This window comes from Heterodontus francisci, chromosome 4 (assembly GCF_036365525.1).
Source record: "Heterodontus francisci isolate sHetFra1 chromosome 4, sHetFra1.hap1, whole genome shotgun sequence".
NCBI classification, from domain to species: Eukaryota; Metazoa; Chordata; class Chondrichthyes; order Heterodontiformes; family Heterodontidae; genus Heterodontus; species Heterodontus francisci.
The window spans coordinates 173,559,240-173,576,972 of record NC_090374.1 but is presented as its reverse complement, the minus strand read 5'-3'; the positions used below and the strand labels follow the sequence as shown (position 1 = coordinate 173,576,972).

Sequence of the window (17,733 nt, the reverse complement as noted above, 5' to 3'; positions counted from 1 at the left end):
TTCAGCAATTTAAAGAGCAAATGCAAATTAATTCCAAAAATAAGGCTCAATGTCAGCCTCGACCTAATGGGCAGCATTCTCACCTCAGAGTCCGAAGATCGTGAGTTCAAATCTTGCTTCCAAAACTTGAGCACAATCCAGGCTGATACTTTGGTGCAGTACTGAGGGAGTGCTGCACTGCTGGAGGTGCTGTCTTTCAGACAAGAGGTTAAACTAAGGCCTCATCTGCCCTCTCAGTTTCATGTAAAAGATCCAGTTCCACCAAGTCCCATTCCGCTATCACCCCTGTGCTCGCTGACCTGCACTTACTCCCAGTCAAGCAATGTCTTGATTTTAAAACTCTTATCCTGGTATTCAAATCCCTCCGTGGCCTATCCGCTCCCCATCTCTAATCTGCTCCAGTCCCCACAACCTTGCAAGAAATCTGCGCTCCTCTAATTCTGGCCTCTTGTGCATCCCTAATTTAATTGCTCCACCATTGGTGGTCGCACCTTCAGTTGCCTAAGCCCCAAGCTCTGGATTTCCCTCCCTACACTTCTCCACCTTGCTTTCCTCCTTTAAGACACTCATTAAAACCTACCTCTTTGACCAAGCTTTTGGTCATCTGACCTAATTAGTCTTTTTGTGGTTCAGTGTCATACTATGTTTTATAATGCTCCTGTAAAGTGCCATGGGATGTTATATTTATATAGCGCCTTCAACATAATAAAAGTTGCTGTTGTATTTCAAAGAGAAAGCAGCAAGGGAGTTTTCCCTGGTGTCCTTGGCCAATATTTATCCTTGAACTAAAATCAGTGAAACAGATTATCTGGTCATTGCTGTCTGTGGGAGCTTGCTGTGCGCACATTGGCTGCCATATTTCCTACATGACAACAGTGATTACATTTCAAAAGTTCTTCATTGGCTGTAAAGTTATCTCCTGAAAAGGTGTCATCTAAGTGCAAGTCTTTTTCCTTTTACGTTTGCCTCTCCTCCCTCTCCCTGGATTTACAGATGAATCTATTTGGCAGAAATAAAATCCTCGTGTTTATAAAATGGGTAAATGGAACTGGAGCAGTACATTTATCAAGCCCAAAATATAGATTGGATTTTTTTTTTTTTTATAGAACTGTTAGAAAGGATTATTCACTTCAATGAGTGACATCTCAAACATGCAGATCAGGTATCCGCTCCTTCCAACCTAATCTATCAGCGTCAAAAGAAATAGAAGTCAAGGGAAGCTAGAAATTGCAAGCCTCCTTTCCTTTAAGTCAAGTGCCCCCCTCCCCACCCCATCCCATCCCTCCCACACCCCATGCCCCACTGGGATCACTTTTCATAGACTAATTCTGAAACAGATGTTCATTCTTTAAACATTTGAAACATGGTGTTCACTCTTAGTGATAACACTACTAAACAGGATAGGCAGGCAATTTGTTTAACACTTTCTGCATCAACATCTATGTAATCCAGCAAGGATTCAAGGACCAAATACAATCGCTATACAAATGTAATTTTTACCCTGAAACCATTTAATACAAACTGACCAGCAACACTCAGGAAGTTCAACACTATTCAGGGCAAAGCAGCCTGCTTGACTGACACCCCATTCACCACTTAAACATTCACTTCCTCCACCATCAGCGCACAACAGCATCAGTCTATACCATCCATAAATTGCACTACAGCAACTCGCCAAGGCTCTTCAGACAGCACCTTCAATTCCGTGACCACTACCACCTAGAAAGACAAGGACAGCAGATACATGGGAACACCACCACCTGTAAGTTCCCCTCCAAGTCACACCCTGACTTGGAAATACATTGCTGTTCTTTCACTGGGTCAAAATCCTGGAACTCCCTCCTCAACAGCACTGTGAATCTACTTACAGCACATGGACTGTAGTAGTTCAAGGTAGCAGCTCACCAACACTTTCTCAAGGGCAATTGGGGATGGACAATAAATGCTGGCCTTGCCAGTGACGTCCACATCCCATTAAATGAACTTTAAAAAATTGTGTTCAAGAAGTTTATACACTCAATTGTTTTACTGATTTAATACTTTGTTACGAAGTTTCCAATTTTTCGTTAAAACTTGAGAATCTATATTTTAAAAACTGAAAAAGGATTCCACAGATGCTGTAATCTGGGCTTTTTTCTTAAAAGGAAGGTCAACAGAAGGTTGACCAGTAAACAAACCTTACTGGAAAGCATGTGATTTAAAGTAAACACAGCAGGGGTGTTCTAACCTGAAGGAACAGATGTTTATAAAAGAAATGACAGACCACGATTTATAGATGTCTCAGGATTGTTGTTGAACTGTTTTTTTGTTTCATTTTGAACTGTTTAAAAAAAAAGTTAGATGGTTTAGCTAATCAGGCTGTTGGGGTTTGATTATTGACCTGCCAGGAGAACAGAAGCTCTAGCCAGCTGATATATCTCTCCTTGAAGACTCCCTGCATCTTTGAAGAATCCCTGCTCTTGAAAAGCAAATCCTGTATCAGGTTGCACTGTTGTCTCCTGTATTTGAAGTTCTGCATCTTTAAAAGAACTTTGCATCGAATGTGCGAGAATTGAAACATTTGTTGCTGCACACCTGATGTAAAACCTATGTGAAGTCTTCAGTTGCTAAATCTCTGAACGCCTACCCAAATAGATCTTCAACATCACCTGGAAGGGACTGTTCTGGGAAGATCCTAGTGGCAGCTGCCTATTCGCCTTTGGGACACCTCGTCAAAATAAAGAACTTCCATAACTTCTAATCAGTCTAAGTTTTTTTATTCCTTCTATTTCTTTGTCACAGCTGTAAACAAAAATCTTTTTGTTTTCCCCGGTTAACCGGTTGTGCATGGAAGTGTGTGTGTGTGAGGGCTAGGATAAAATAAAGGGCTTTAACATTTCCATTTGTGCGTATGTTTTACTTCAGTTTTGGTTAAGACTTGGTTTATAATAAATGGATTTTTTTTTTGTTTATTAAAGAAACCTGGTTGGCGTGCTTTATTCTGGGGAAAGGTATCGTATCTAGTTATGAGCGGCATGGACAGAGTGGTTAGTCAGAAGCTTTTTCCCCAGAGTGGAAGAGTCAGTTACTAGGGTACATAGGTTTAAGGTGCGAGGGGCAAAGTTTAGAGGGGATGTGCGAGGCAAGTTCTTTACACAGAGAGTGGTGAGTGCCTGGAACTTGTTGCCGGGGGAGGTGGTGGAAGCAGGTACGATAGCGACGTTTAAGAGGCATCTTGACAAATATATGAATAGGATGGGAATAGAGGGATACGGTCCCTGGAAGTGCAGAAGGTTTTAGTTTAGGCAGGCATCAAGATTGGCGCAGGCTTAGAGGGCCGAATGACCTGTTCCTGTGTTGTACTGTTCTTTGATTGATTGTTTCGGTAAGTGGGAAGATTTAAAAATATATGTTGTGACCAGTGGAGAAGCGGGACTGAATTAACAGTGCACTCCTCCCACCTTGGTCATAACTTTTATAAACAAACAGATTCTGTGTAACATAATGTTACTGCTGCAACCTCTTCCATTCTTGTAAGACTCAGATCTCTGCACTCATCCAATTCTGCCCTGTTGAGCATCTCCGATTTTCATCACTCTACCATTGGCAACAGTGTCTTCAGCTACCTAGTTTTATTATGTCAAAAGTAGTTATATAAATGCAAGGTGATGCCTGAATTATCCTTACCTCTTCAATGATCTGTCTAACTGTGTTCAGTCGAACTACACCAGTTGACTTTTCTGAGCCCGCATCCCTGGGTTCGGTTTCTAAAATAATTAAATTTACAATCGAGATGATTTGACTTCTTTTATGAGGACATAGAGTCACCTTGTACACAGACTATTGTCAAATAAATTTATGTGAAGTTTACTTACTGGCAGTTTTGTAGCTATCTGGTAAATCTGTTGCCAGCTTCTCTGTAGCTATATCAGCAATAGGCCCAAAGAGCACCACAGGTCTGCAAAAGCCAGCTAAAATAGACAAAGCATGTAAAAGGGGTCTAAGTGCATTGTTAGAGCATCCAGAAAGATTTAAAACACGGTGCCCCTTGGCAACAATTATAATTTCAAATGAAAAGGTTAGAATTTGAAACCAAGTCCAGAAGGAATGAACAAACTTGCATTTCTATAGCACCTCTCATGAACCTCAGAATGTCCCAAAACACTTTACAGCCAATGAAGCTCTTTAAAAGTCTAATCACTGTTGCAATGTAGGAAACACAGCAGCCAATTTGTACACATTAAGCTCCCACAAACAGCAATGTGACAATAACCAGATAATCTGTTTTAGGGGAGTTGGTTGGGGGACAAATATTGCCAGGCCACCAGAGAGAATTCCCCTGCTCTTCTTCAAAGTTAGTGCCTTGGGATCTTTTATACCAACTTGAGGTGGCAGACAGGACCTGGGTTTAAAATCTCATCTGAAAGACGGCATTCTAACAGTGCAGCACTCCCTCAGTAGTGCACTGGAGTGTCAGCCTAGATAATGTGCTCAAATCTCTGCAGTGGGACTTAAAGCAACAACCTTCTGATTCAAAGGCTGCACCTGCCCTCTTGAGTGGGTGTAAAAGACCCCACAATCACTATTTTGTAGAGTGAGAGTTCTCCCTGTTGTCTTGACCTACATTGATCCCTCAATCAACATCACTAAAAACAGATCATCTGGTCATTATCACATTGCTGTCGTGGGAGCTTGCTGTGTGCAAATTGACTGCTGTGGTTCCTACATTACAACAGTGACTACACTTCAAAAAAAGTACTTAATTGGCTGTGAAGTGCTTTGTGACACTGAGGTTGCAAAAGGTGCTACATAAATGCAAATAGTCTTCCTTTTCTTTCTTTGAATGAAGAGACGCCAAGGCTGTAGCTCATGGGGGGGGGTGCACACTTAGCATTATATATTCTGAAGTTGGAATATTTATACATACATTACTTTTATTCCCCCAAAACTATTTATTTGCTAAAACCAAAATGTTCTATTTTTGATTTAAAAAGCACATTGTTTGCCCACAGTTCATTTCTTGCTGGGGGAGGGGGTGGGGGGGGGGGGGGAATGGAAACTTGGAAAATCCTAATTATCTCTCAGAAACAAAAAGTCACACAAAAGATATGCAGTTACTGCAGCCTCACAGCTCCAGCGACCCGGGTTCAATTCTGGGTACTGCCTGTGTGGAGTTTGCAAGTTCTCCCCGTGTCTGCGTGGGTTTCCTCCGGGTGCTCCAGTTTCCTCCCACAGCCAAAGACTTGCAGGTTGATAGGTAAATTGGCCATTAGCAATTGCCCCAAGGATAAGTAGGTGGTAGGGAAATACAGGGACAGGTGGGGATGTGGTAGGAATATGGAATTAGTGTAGGATTAGTATAAATGGGTGGTTGATGGTCAGCACAGACTCGGTGGGCCGAAGGGCCTGTTTCAGTGCTGTATCTCTAAACTAAACTAAATACAGAAAGTTCTCTCACCTTCTCGAAGAACAACTCTTTCGTACGCTGGGAACTTAGTGCTAACTGGCATGGCCGTGAGGTCCTCACGACTCTTCCGAAGATTCTTTTTCATTGCTGCCCTCTGACCCCGTGACCTCCAGAAGTCACCTCGGTCACTGGAGGCCACTTTCTGGACATTCTGCACATTGGACATCTGCTCAGCTCTGAAAGGATATTAGTTTCAGATACACAAAGTTATTATACGAACTTATAAAACCAATATATGTAGCTTTGCAAACATTAATGCAGCCTCCTAGATTAAAAAGTTTCAAATATTAGCTTTTAAACAGAGGCTGCAATGAATCATAGAATCTAAATCGAAGACATTTTTTCCATAACTTCTCTCTGTAATCTCCTTCAGCCCCACAACCCCCAGAGATCACTGCACCCCTAATTCTGTGCATCCCTGATTTTCATTGCTTCACCATTGGCAGCTATGCCTTTAGTTGCCTGGGTTTAAAGCTCCTCCTTCCCTAAACCTCTCCACTTCTCTCCTCCTTGAAGATGCACGTCAAAACCCACTTCTTTGAACTGAGCTTTTGGTCACCTGTCCTAACATCTCAAGTGGCTCGGTGTCAAATTCTGTCTCCAGTGAAACTTCTAAAACGTCCTAAGCAAAGGCCTGCTCGGGTCTGCAAATGAGACCTGACCCGAGCCCGACCTGGCCCAAGTCCTTCCATTTTCTCCCACGCCCGACCCGACCATCAGTTAACCTACCTTCCGTTTTTCACTTTGTTCCTTACCTGCACAAACTTAAAATAACTATAACAAAACCACCTTTAAAGTCCAAAAAGTAAATTAAGATTAAAGTCACTTCCTGAGGTGGTGATACAGTGTGTCCGATCTGGCCCGACCTGACCCGAGCCCGAATGTCGGACCAGGAAGTGCAACCCGACCCGAACCTGTTACATGTCGTTGGGTCCCGCTGGGTTCGGGTCAGGTAGCAGGCCTTTAGTCCCAAGGTGCTTCACAGAAGTGTTACCAGACAGAATTTGACGTCAAGTCACATAAGAAGATATTAGTACAAGTGACCAAAAGCTTTTCAAAGAGGTAGGTTTTAAGAAACGTCATAACTGGAGGAGAAAGAGCTCGAAAGCGTTTAGGGCCCAGGCAGCTGAAGGCAAGGCCGCCAAAGATGGAGCGATTGAAATCAGGGATGCGCAAGAGGCCAAAATTGGAGAAGTGCAGAGATCTCGGAGGATGGGGGCCAGAGAGTGATTTGAAAAGAGAAACAAGGTAAGCGACAGATGTCATGTATATTTGAACAGTTATTAAAAGAGTTTTCAAAAGTGTGTCAAATGACCCCCATGTTAAATTGATAGAAAAAAATAATTGTCCTCCATTTACATTTTGGGCTATGGATAAAACAGCCATCACCAGCAGACCCCAATGCGCAAATCCCAAATGAATCATACATACATACAAACATATGAATTAGGAGCAGAGTAGACCACTAGGTCCCTCGAGCCTACTCTGCCATTCAACAAGATCATGGCTAATCTGATTGTAACCTCAATTCCACATTCCCGCCTACTTCCAATAACCTTTCACCTCCCTAGCTTATCAAGAATCTATCTACCTCTGCCTTAAAACTATTCAAAGACTCTGCTTCCACCACCTTTTTAGGAAGAGAGTTCCAAAGACTCACAACCCTCAGAAATAATTTCTCCTCATCTGTCTAAAATGGACGACCCCTTATTTTTAAACTGTGACCTCTAGTTCCAGATTCTCCCACAAGAGGAAACATCCTTTCCACATCCACCCTCTCAAGACCCCTCAGGATCTTGTATGTTTCAATCAAGTCGCCTCTTACTCTTCTAATCTCCAGCGGATTCAAGCCGAGCCTGTCCAACCTTTCCTCATAAGACAACTTGCCAATTGCAGGTAATAGTCCAGTAAACCTTCTCTGAACTGCTTCCAATTCATTTACATCCTTCCTTAAATAAGGATACCAATCATCTACACAGTATTCCAGATGTGGTCTCACCAATGCCCTGTATAGCTGAAGCATAACCTCCCTATCCCTACTTTTGCATTCAAATCCCCTCGCAATAAATGATAATCTATTAGCTTTCCCAATTAACTGCCATACCTGCATACTAACCTGTTGTGATTCATACACCCAGATCCCTCTGCTTCCCAGAGCACTGCAATCTCTCACCATTTAGATAATATGTTTTTTTATTCTTCCTGCCAAAATGGACAATTTCCCATTGTCCCACATTATACTCCATTTGCCAGATCGTTGTCCACTTATTTAACCTATCTGGATCCCTTTGTCGCCTCATGTCCTCTTGGCAATTTACTTTCTGACCTATCTTGGTGCCATCAGCAAATTTAGCAACCATAGCTTCGGTCCCTTCATCAGTCATTTATATAAATTGTAAGAAGTTGAGGCCCCATCACAGATCCCTGCAGCACACCACTTATTACATCTTGCAAACCAGAAAATGACCCATTTATGCCTACTCTCTTTCCTGTTCGCTAGCCAATCTTCTATCCATGCCAAAATGTTACCCTCTATACCATGAGCTTTTATTTTCCGCAATAACCTTTGATGTGGCACCTTATCAAATTCCTTCTGGAAATCCAAGTACAGTACATCCACCAGTTCCCCTCTATCCATAGCTCTTATTACTTCTTCAAAGAACTCCAATAAATTGGTTAAACACGATTTCCCCTTCATAAAACCATGTTGACTCTGCCTGATTATCTTGAATTTTTTTTAAGTGCCATGCTATATAACGTCTTTAATAGCTTCTAACGTTTTCCTATGACAGATGTTAAGCTAACTGGCCTGTTGTTTTCCTTCTTTCTGTCTCCCTCCTTTTTTGATTTTTACAAAGCTTGCCTGGGGCAGAAACCAAGGAAAAATTAGATACAAAAATAGTTGACAAGAAATGCAGTAGTGAGGAATTAACACCAATAACTTTTGCAAATGAAACATTACCATATTAAAAGACGACATCTCATTTCAATAGTTTCCATTCAATAAAAGAAAATACACCAGCTTAACATGTGCAACAGACTGGTTTGTGTAGCTTTTTATTTTTTGAAAAAATAAAAACCCATCTTAACTTCAAAATAAAAAGGCACATAACAACCACCATTTATATAGGGACAAGATACTTAATTCTGAATTGGTATTTACTTGAAATGGCAAATAAATACTTCATATATTTTGGATGACGCTGACCAGTGGAACTTTCAAAACACCCAACTATTTGAGCTTTACATTCCTCTGAACCTTGTCTCCCGAAGCATAGGTAAAAAGCTGCTGTCTGGACAGTCTAGAACCAGGGAATACCGTCTCAGTATAAAGGGTCAGCCATTTAGGACTGAGATGAGGAGAAATTTCTTCACTGAGTGTTGTGAACTTTGGAATTCTCTACCCTAGGGGGCCAAATGGTTAATCGTTGAGTATTTTCAAGACTGAGATCGATAAATTTTTGTGTACAAAGGGAACTGAGGAATGTGGGAATAGTGCAGGAAGGTGGAGTTGAGGGAGATCAGTCATGACCTTGTTGAATGACGGAGCAGGCTCGAAGGGCCAAACGTGCTGTTATTGCTTCAAAACAAAAGTATTGACACTTCACGTTACACTTCAAAATTTACCTGCTTTTGTTTGGAATGATTCCCTTCTCTAGTTGTTTGATGTTGTCAGGACCAATTCTTACTGCTAACCAGTTTCCCAGCTTGCCATTGTACAGTGTATCTAAAACCTTGAAGACATCTCCTCGGGTAAAATTCAAACTTTGCGGACTTTCTTTCTCATACTCAAAGTGTGTCCTAATGAAGAACGAGTCACCACGGCCAGAGTTGATAATATCTTTGTAGACTGGTGGGGAGAGAAAAACAATAGGACACATTTATAAAAGTGAACAGTTGTGTTTTACCATCTTCAGTTGCTACAAAGCAGCACACTTGATTGGCACCCCATCCACCACCTTCAATATTCACTCCCTACAACGCAGACACACAGCAGCAGCAGTGTGTACCACCTACAAGATGCACTGCAGCAGCTTGCCAAGGCTCCTTTGACAGCACCTTCCAAATCCATGACCTCTACCACCTAGAAGAACAAAGACAGTACGAATATGGAAATACTACCACCTCCAAGTTCCCCTCCAAGTCACACACCATCCTGACTTGGAACTATAATCGCTGTTCCGTCACTGTCACTGGGTCAAAATCCTGGAACACCCTCCCTAATGGCACCATGGGTGCAACTTCACTACAAGGAGTGCAGCGGTTCACCACCACCCATGCAAGGGCAATTAGGGTTGGAGAAAAAAGGCTGGCTTTGCCAGCGAAACCCACATCCTGTGAACGAATCGAAGGTTTACAGCCTTCTTTTGAGATGTCACTCCTTCCAAAATTGAGGCCAATCAAGTCAATAACTCTTCCTTGAACTAGTGGATAGTATTCGATTCTTGGGCAGCTGGACAAATTTGCTCCTAAAGATTCACTCCATGATTTTCTACCAAGCATCGAAATCAGGCGGATGGTCACTTTGATAGCATGACATAATTAATCTTTGCACACAAACACTGACCACCTCAAATTTCTTTTAAAAAAAATCTTGAGACACAATTGGGAGGCAATTTTTGAGCACTGGAGTTCCACTTCTAGAATGAAGAGACTTAAAAAAAAAAGAGCAGATATGTAAAATAAAGTTAAGAGGATGTTCAATTTTTATATAACTTTCTATTTTAAAGATAAATGAAAATGTACTGGGACAGATTGAGGGAATTGGAAGATAATGCAAGGGAAATTTTTTAAAATTAAAAACTAGGTAATTTTTGTAATATATCATTAAAGCAAAATGACTATTCAGGACTTTGGAGTGGTTTCCCTATTGTTATATTAGGACCAGTTTCAGTGCTAGGATCTAGAATTCTTTTTTTAAAAATGAGATTCAGGCAGCCTGGAATTCCCCACACTTTCCAAGAGTTTCTCAATACTCAACAGTATGAGAATTCCATTTCTGCAATGATGAAGATTAAAATAAAAAGTACAGAAGCAAAATACTGTGTAGTCTTCCAGTCAAATCGGAGAAGTTGTGATCTCTGTCCCACCTTTCCTTTAGTAAGTCAAGACAGCTTTCAGTGAGTGTCATGGTCTAGGTTACATACCATCGTATTTGCTCTGAGCTAGGATGGTCACATCTTCACCTTTCGGGATTTCTAAAAGGTAGAGGACCGCTTCCTCACGCACAATACTACGGAAATCCATAGAATTGATCTAGTGGGATATACAAAGATGATAACGTTATTACCCCCCTGTAATGTACAGCACTGCTGCCTGCAGAGCAAGTTTAAAAAAATAAGCTACATCAAACAATATTCAACATGGGCAATAGATCCTTCAGATTGCATTCAATCCTCCAAACACTTTCTGGTCTGGTATTCATAGAATCTTACAGCACTGAAGGAGGCCATTCAGTCCATCGTGCCTGTGCTGGCTCTTTGAACAAGCTATCCAATTAGTCCCACTCCCCCTGCTCTTTTCCCATAGCCCTGCAAATTTTTCCTTTTCAAGTATATATCCAATTCTCTTTGGAAAGAGATTACTGAATCTGTTTCCACTGCTTTTTCAGGCAATGCATTCCAGATCACAACTCACTCCCCATTAAAAAAATTCTCATCTTCCCTGTTTCTTTTGCCAATTACCTTAACCCGGCGTCCTCTGCTTACCGACCCTTCTACCACTAGAAGCTATTTCTCTTTATCTCCTCTATCACTTTATATAATGTACTAGCTACTTTATTCTGCAAATCTTTTCCCTATGCCACTCTGCACTGGGGACATGTTCCCCCGGCGTCAGTCACTCCCTGGCACTTCATCCTTCTGCTGTGCCAGCCCAGTAAGATTCAAACCATCACGACAAGGTTTACACAAAGGCGAGCTTACCTGTGCGGCTGTTACAAGTCTAATATTTTCACAGACCAACTAATCCAAACTTGTACTACTAAGCATAATGCTTAATCTAAAAGTTGAAACAAGTTGTCCAGGATTTCATGATATGTAAAATATGTCTGATCCAATTTAGAATACCAGGAGTTCAGGATGATTCTTCTGCCTTGTGGGGAATATAGATGTGAATTTACTAAATAGGGACTCTCTGGTTAGGATCTTGGCTTCTACCAGCGATACTAAAAGTGTATGAGGGGCTCAGATGCAAGACACATTTAATAATATAAACACAACACGCTTGAACTTGCCATAAAACCAGCAATAAAAAAAAAAGTCACATTCTGTACAAGTCGCGCTAATTTTTGAAAGACAGTATTTAATAAAAAGATCCATTATACATTCGAACAAGCTAGGAAATCGAGTGGAATGGACAGGAAGAGACAACAGGATGTTTTATTCTTGAACCAATTCACTCATTCTCCATTATAAACTTTATGCTCCCATATGTCCCGTTATTTTGTATTTTAAATTTACAACCAGTTATCATTCTCAAGTCAACTTTCACTCATTTCACAGTCCCAAACTCTTCAAATGTCCCAGATTTTTCCCAATCAAATTGGCCTGCGTTTTCAATAGCCCCTCTCAATTGATGGTTTTCGATTGTATTGCAGAGTGATTACAGTGATGTGGCACGGGCTAAATGGACCAGAAGGTCTTTTCCTGTCATTGTTTCTGCATTCATAAATCTCAAATATAAACTTTGTACTGAGGCAGGTTGGTCCTTTACCTTAAGGAGTTGATCGCCTTCCTCGAGGCCTTCATTTTCAGCCGGACTTCCATCTTGCACTCCTGCCACAAAGATCCCTACATCATTACCACCAGCTAGCCGGAGGCCAACGCTCTCACCTTTCTTGAACTGCACCATTTTTGTACCAGGGCTGCAGAAAAACAAAAATGCGAGTCACAAAAATCCCAGAGAACCAGAGTTCAGCTAACCAAAATAAGCTCTGAAAACCTTTTGTCCAATACTGGTACATCTGTTTTTGCAAAGAGCCAGTACAGACACTATGGGCCAAATGACCTCCTTCTGTGCTGTAATTATTCTATAATTGAATTGAATGCTGTGGCATCAGAAGTATGCGTATGAGAGAGAGCGTGAGCGAATGCAAGCGCAAGAGATTTATAACCTCAGTGAGACCGTTAATGTTAAAATATGAGATATGAACTCCCAGACCAATGTAAATAATTATACAAGATTTCACTTTTTAAGACTATTATAACTAAACTAAAAATCCTCATTAACTAAATAGTACTTTGTAAGTACATGATGTCCTAAATTATAGAGAAAGGTATTTTCTTCACTTCAAAAATACTTGAAAACCTCACACCACACTTATATGTTACACAGTCCTCCTTGATGGTGAAATATTTGCAGTTAAAAGTCCCAGTTGCAATGGGGTGAATCTCCCAGACCTCTCTAAAAGTCAATGTCCTCTTTGCTCACTTCTTCCAAGGACTTTCGACCTGGACTTCAGTGAATAAAGCAACTGTGGTGATCCTGTTGGTCTTTTACTTCTCCGCAAGCCTCAACTTTCAAACCAGGTTCAAGCCTTCACTGCCTTTCGCTGTATCAGTCTTCTGACAGCAGGTGTTCCCTCTCTCTCTTGCCTTCGAGGATGCCACTGCAGGTTTCCTTCCGGTCTTCCTTATGGCCTGCCTGCCTTCTGAAAATCTGTTGAATTTATCTGGAATCAAAAGTCATTAGCCCATTGTCTTCTCCAATATGCAAAGTCCACAAGTCTGGCTACAGCAGACCACCTGGGCTTTCCACTGTTGCCAGATGCTAGCAACTGCTATTCATAATTACATTCTCAGAATCGCTAACTCCTTGTTTGCGATCTGAAAGTCTGGGAGGATGAAACCCACTGTTCATGTGTTATGCCCCTCCAGGCTGTTTTTTAAAAAGGTCTTTGATCTGGGATCTTAGTTACCCTGGTAACCAAGATCCCTGTCTTGTCGTTAAGCAGAGTTGATGTGAAGTCACATGATTTCAGACTCCATGAACATTAAAAGTCACAGGTTTTTAAAAACATATTCATGCTACAAAGTCCAGCGTTCATAACAGAGAGAGACTATTTATTTGGTGGGGGAGTCCAGAACAAGGGGCATAACAAAATTAGAGCTAGGCCATTCAAGGGTGATGTCAGGAAGCACTTCCTCGCACAAAGGGTAGGGGAAATCTGGAACTCTCCCCCAAAAAGCTGTTTAGGCTGGGAGTCAATTGAAAATTTCAAAACTGAAGTTGATAGATTTTTGTTAGGCAAGGGGTATTGAGGATTATGGAACTAAGCCAAGTAGATGGAGTTAAGATACAGATCAGCCATGGCCTATTTTGCTAGATTTTTAATTCCATGGATTTCAGCAAATATCTCAGTTACTTAAATGTTGCTATTTAGAAATTCGGCAAACTCTCAATAAATGCATCATTATAGAATGTTCTGCAAGATGCAGGTTGGCTTGGATTTTGCTGTATTAATGATGGTGCAACTGTCAGCATTCGCCGTCATTACTACTCTGAAACTGACCGCAACGTCTCAAGTCTACACACGTGCAGCTGAAATGAAGAAATCCAGAAGTCAGTGATTCAACGCTACTCGACAGGGTGAGCTGTTGAGGCATCCACAGTCTGCAGTCAATTAGAAATTCACTGATTGACGAGAATTGTCCTTTTACACTATGGCCTGAATATTACACTCCAAGAGTCCCCTCCTCGAGAGCAGGCTGGAGGGGGGAGTGGTGGGGAGGGTGGGAGGGGCATTAAAAAAAAAAAAAAAAAAAAATCGAGTGGGAGGTGGAGGTGCTGTTCCCATTGCCCACCCGCCCCCATTTTACCAGGACAATTAATGGCCACTTAAGGTCCTCCTCCCACCACCACTGGTATATTATCGCTGTGTGGCTTCCAGGCCCAGCAGAGGTGGGCTCACCCCAGACTTTTAAGCCGGTGGGCAGAGCCTTCGCCACCACGTAAAATTCTGGTCTATTACTCTTGCTGTAAAAAAAAAACCCTGTAAAACTGGCATACTAAGTTCATAATTATTGCTAAACAGCCTCAGTGGCCCTGAAAAAGTAAGTTTATCTTTGTGGAATTTCAAATTTATCCATTAGGATAAAAAATACAGTTTTAATTTTTAAAGTTTATTTCAGTTTCTACCTTACTACCATGTGTATGGCCCATTTATTTCACACATTTTAATTAAGTGAATTGTTCAGTGCACTTGACTTCCTGGTTTGCTCTCTCTCAGAATACTTCAGTGTAATTGGCTGCTTACTCTGCTTGATGAATCACTGATGCTGGATGCCAGGAGATCTCAGTGACTTGACGCCAGATTCAAACTGACATTGGGAAAGGGGAAATCCACACCAGAGATCGCTAGAAAGCTGTGGACAGCTTTCTTCGAGGTCAGTGATGAGTACCGTCACTTCGCCAGTGACCGTGAAATCCAGGCCAGTAATTTATTGTTCAGCTCATTTACAGTTTGCTGTGTACAAACTAGCTGCTGAGTTTGCCTCCGCAACCAAAACGGTACTTCAGATGTGATTTATGGGATGTGAAGCATTTCATGGCATTAGGGATATGATAAGAAATTGCATAAATGTTTCCACTTGCTGGGGAGACCAAAACTAGGGATCATAAATATCAAATGATAGTTACTAATTAAATCTAATAGGAAATTCAGGAGAAACAACTGCAATCAGAAAGTGGCAAAACTGTGGATCTGGTTACCACAGGGAACAGTTGAAGTGAATAACAGATCCATTGAAGATGAAGCTAGATGAACACGAGGGAGAAAGAAATAGAAGGATATGTTGATGGGGAGAGATGACGAGGGATGGGAGAAGGCTCATATTGAACATAAACATCAACGTGGATCTGATGGACTGAATGCCCAAGGCGCATCACTGGAGTATTATCAGACAAAAAAAAAACTGACACCAAGCCACATAAAGAGATATCAGGACAAGTGACCAAAAGGTTGGTCAAAGAGATAGGTTTTAAGGAGCATCTGAACAAGGAATGAGAGGCAGAGAGGTTGAGGGAGAGAATTCCAGGGTTTAGGGCACAGGCAGCTGAAGGCCCGGCTAGCAATGGAGTAGCGATGAAAATAAAGGATACACAAGAGGCCAGAATTGGAGGATCGCAGAGATTTCCTGACCGTTGTAGGGCTGGAGGAGTAAAATGAAATGAAAAATTCACCCTCCTCCAGCATTGCCCTGGAGTCTCTAGCGATTAAAGACTATTCTCCAGGACACCGGAGTGAGCAACATCCAGAAGAAAACTTATAGCAGCACAAAAATGATGTGTTTTTAAAAAAAAATAAATTAAACAAGTTCTTTGAACACTTTTTGTTTATCAGTTACAAAAAAATTAAATCAGGCGGGGTGGGGGTGGGGAGGCCGTTGAGAGAGTCCAGAATTATCCAATCCTGTAATAAAGAGTCCATTTTGTTTTCCAATGGACTGTGCAAAGGCGGGGCTCTGCAATGATGGACATGTGGGATGACCAATGGGGCAGCTGAAAGTAGGAAGTCATGTGATGAAACCTCCAGGAATGTGTCAAGAGTTGGCAACCCTCGCCCTTCAAGCAAAAAAAAAATTATCTACTATTGAAGTACCCAAGATATAAACAGACACGATACCAAGACCTTGAAAGCAGTACATTTCAGCTGCCAAAAACATATTTTCCAAAGTTATATTGTTGCAGTCAGACTAAAATCAGGATGCACCCCACGTTTTAACACTAGGCAGCTTGTATCTGCTGAAGATACATGAAAGCATTTCCCTGAAAGCATATTGAATGGAAACATTAAAACAGTGCACAAAATTAATTTCAGGGCTATTATATATTCCTCAACACTTGCACCTGAAAACTCAAAAACCTTTGTACAATTTTTAGTCATTCTGTCTGACCTCATTCCCTGACGAGGAGAGAAGCAAAGATTTATCATTTTGGCAGATTCCTCCGTCCTTTGTGTTTTTCTTAAAAATAATTTAACTTTTAAAACCGCTCCCCCTTTTAAAAAAAAACTTCCGGAATCCAGTCTTCAGCTACTGTAACGTTATAGCTTCCTGGGGAAAAACAATATTCAGTTTGATACTTCCATACGTATGGATGGTATTTAACCACCAGAATTTTAAAACAAAATGTTAGGTGAGAACTATTATGTAGATAACTGCAGGGCGATGGGGAAGAGCAGGGGAGTGGGGATAAATGGACACGCTCTTTCAAAGGGCCAGCACAGGCACGATGGGCCAAATGGCCTCCTCCTGTGTGACATCATTTTATGATTAGCCATGACTACCGATTATGTTAGTGTCCAAAACACAAAAAAAGTCAGACTCATTTCTGTGGCAACGCAGATCTCTGAAAAAAAAAAAGAATAATATTTGGGAACTGTCTGTGATAGTCAGTCCAGACAGGAAAAGGCCATATGCTGGAAATTGCTTGGGACCCACCAGACAATACATGTTGTGATGCTGCAACAAACAGATGGCTTCATGTCGGAAGCAGAGGCACAACATGCATTTAGCAGTGGTTAGATATGTCAAAAGCAACTGTGTTCGGAAACAGGCAGAACCAACTGATAATCAGGCAACATGCTGCATTATATCTTCTAACCCAAAGGACTTAGCAGAGTTTGTTTTTGGAGGAGGTGGTGGCGGCAGTCTCCAGAGTTACACAATTCACTGTTAAAGTGGCCAAATTACATTTTTAATTGAGGTAGCTACTTTATATAGCTTCATCCTTCAAAAAAGTGTAATCAGAGCAAATAAACATTGTAAACTGCAATGAAGTCCACATACACACAGTTAAATAATAGACACATACAAGTCTTGGTCACCAGCTGTGGATATTACTGCATAGCAGTGAGCTTTGAAAAATATTGCATAAAATATACAAAACAAACAGCCCATTTAGCTAGACTGGCTCGTGCTCCACTCAACTCCCCTCCCACCTCATCAGCATTTCCTTCAATTCCTTTCTCTCTCATGTGCTTATCTCACTTCCCCTTAAATGCATCGTGCTATTTGCCTCAACCACTCCATGATAGCATGCTCCACTCTCTGGGTAAGTTTTTCATGAGTTCCCTACTGGATTTATTGGTGACTATATTTATACATATGGATCCCCCACCAGTGGACACAAGTGACTTTCAATCTGTTCAGTTAACTCTATCACCTTGGATGGAGATGGAGATGATCATCTAGGTCTTCACCTTAAACCTGCATTTACAGAACATCTTCAACATAGTAAAATGTCCCAAGGTGCCTCACAGGAGTGTCAAGCAACATTTGACACAG

General features: G+C 41.4%; 1 protein-coding gene across 6 annotated transcripts in view; it reads right to left on the bottom strand.

Moving 5' to 3' along the window:
* The window catches only part of LOC137369399 (tight junction protein ZO-2-like), a 154,202-nt gene that overhangs the window by 16,318 nt on the left and 120,151 nt on the right, over window positions 1-17,733 (bottom strand). For all 6 annotated transcript variants that reach the window (XM_068030565.1, XM_068030564.1, XM_068030562.1 and 3 more), the window contains 6 exons: window positions 12,161-12,311; window positions 10,594-10,702; window positions 9,074-9,296; window positions 5,438-5,622; window positions 3,855-3,950; window positions 3,667-3,746 (listed from right to left, as the gene is read on the bottom strand). In XM_068030565.1, coding sequence (XP_067886666.1) covers window positions 3,667-3,746; window positions 3,855-3,950; window positions 5,438-5,622; window positions 9,074-9,296; window positions 10,594-10,702; window positions 12,161-12,311 — 844 coding nt within the window. The remainder of the gene's footprint in view (window positions 1-3,666; window positions 3,747-3,854; window positions 3,951-5,437; window positions 5,623-9,073; window positions 9,297-10,593; window positions 10,703-12,160; window positions 12,312-17,733) is intronic.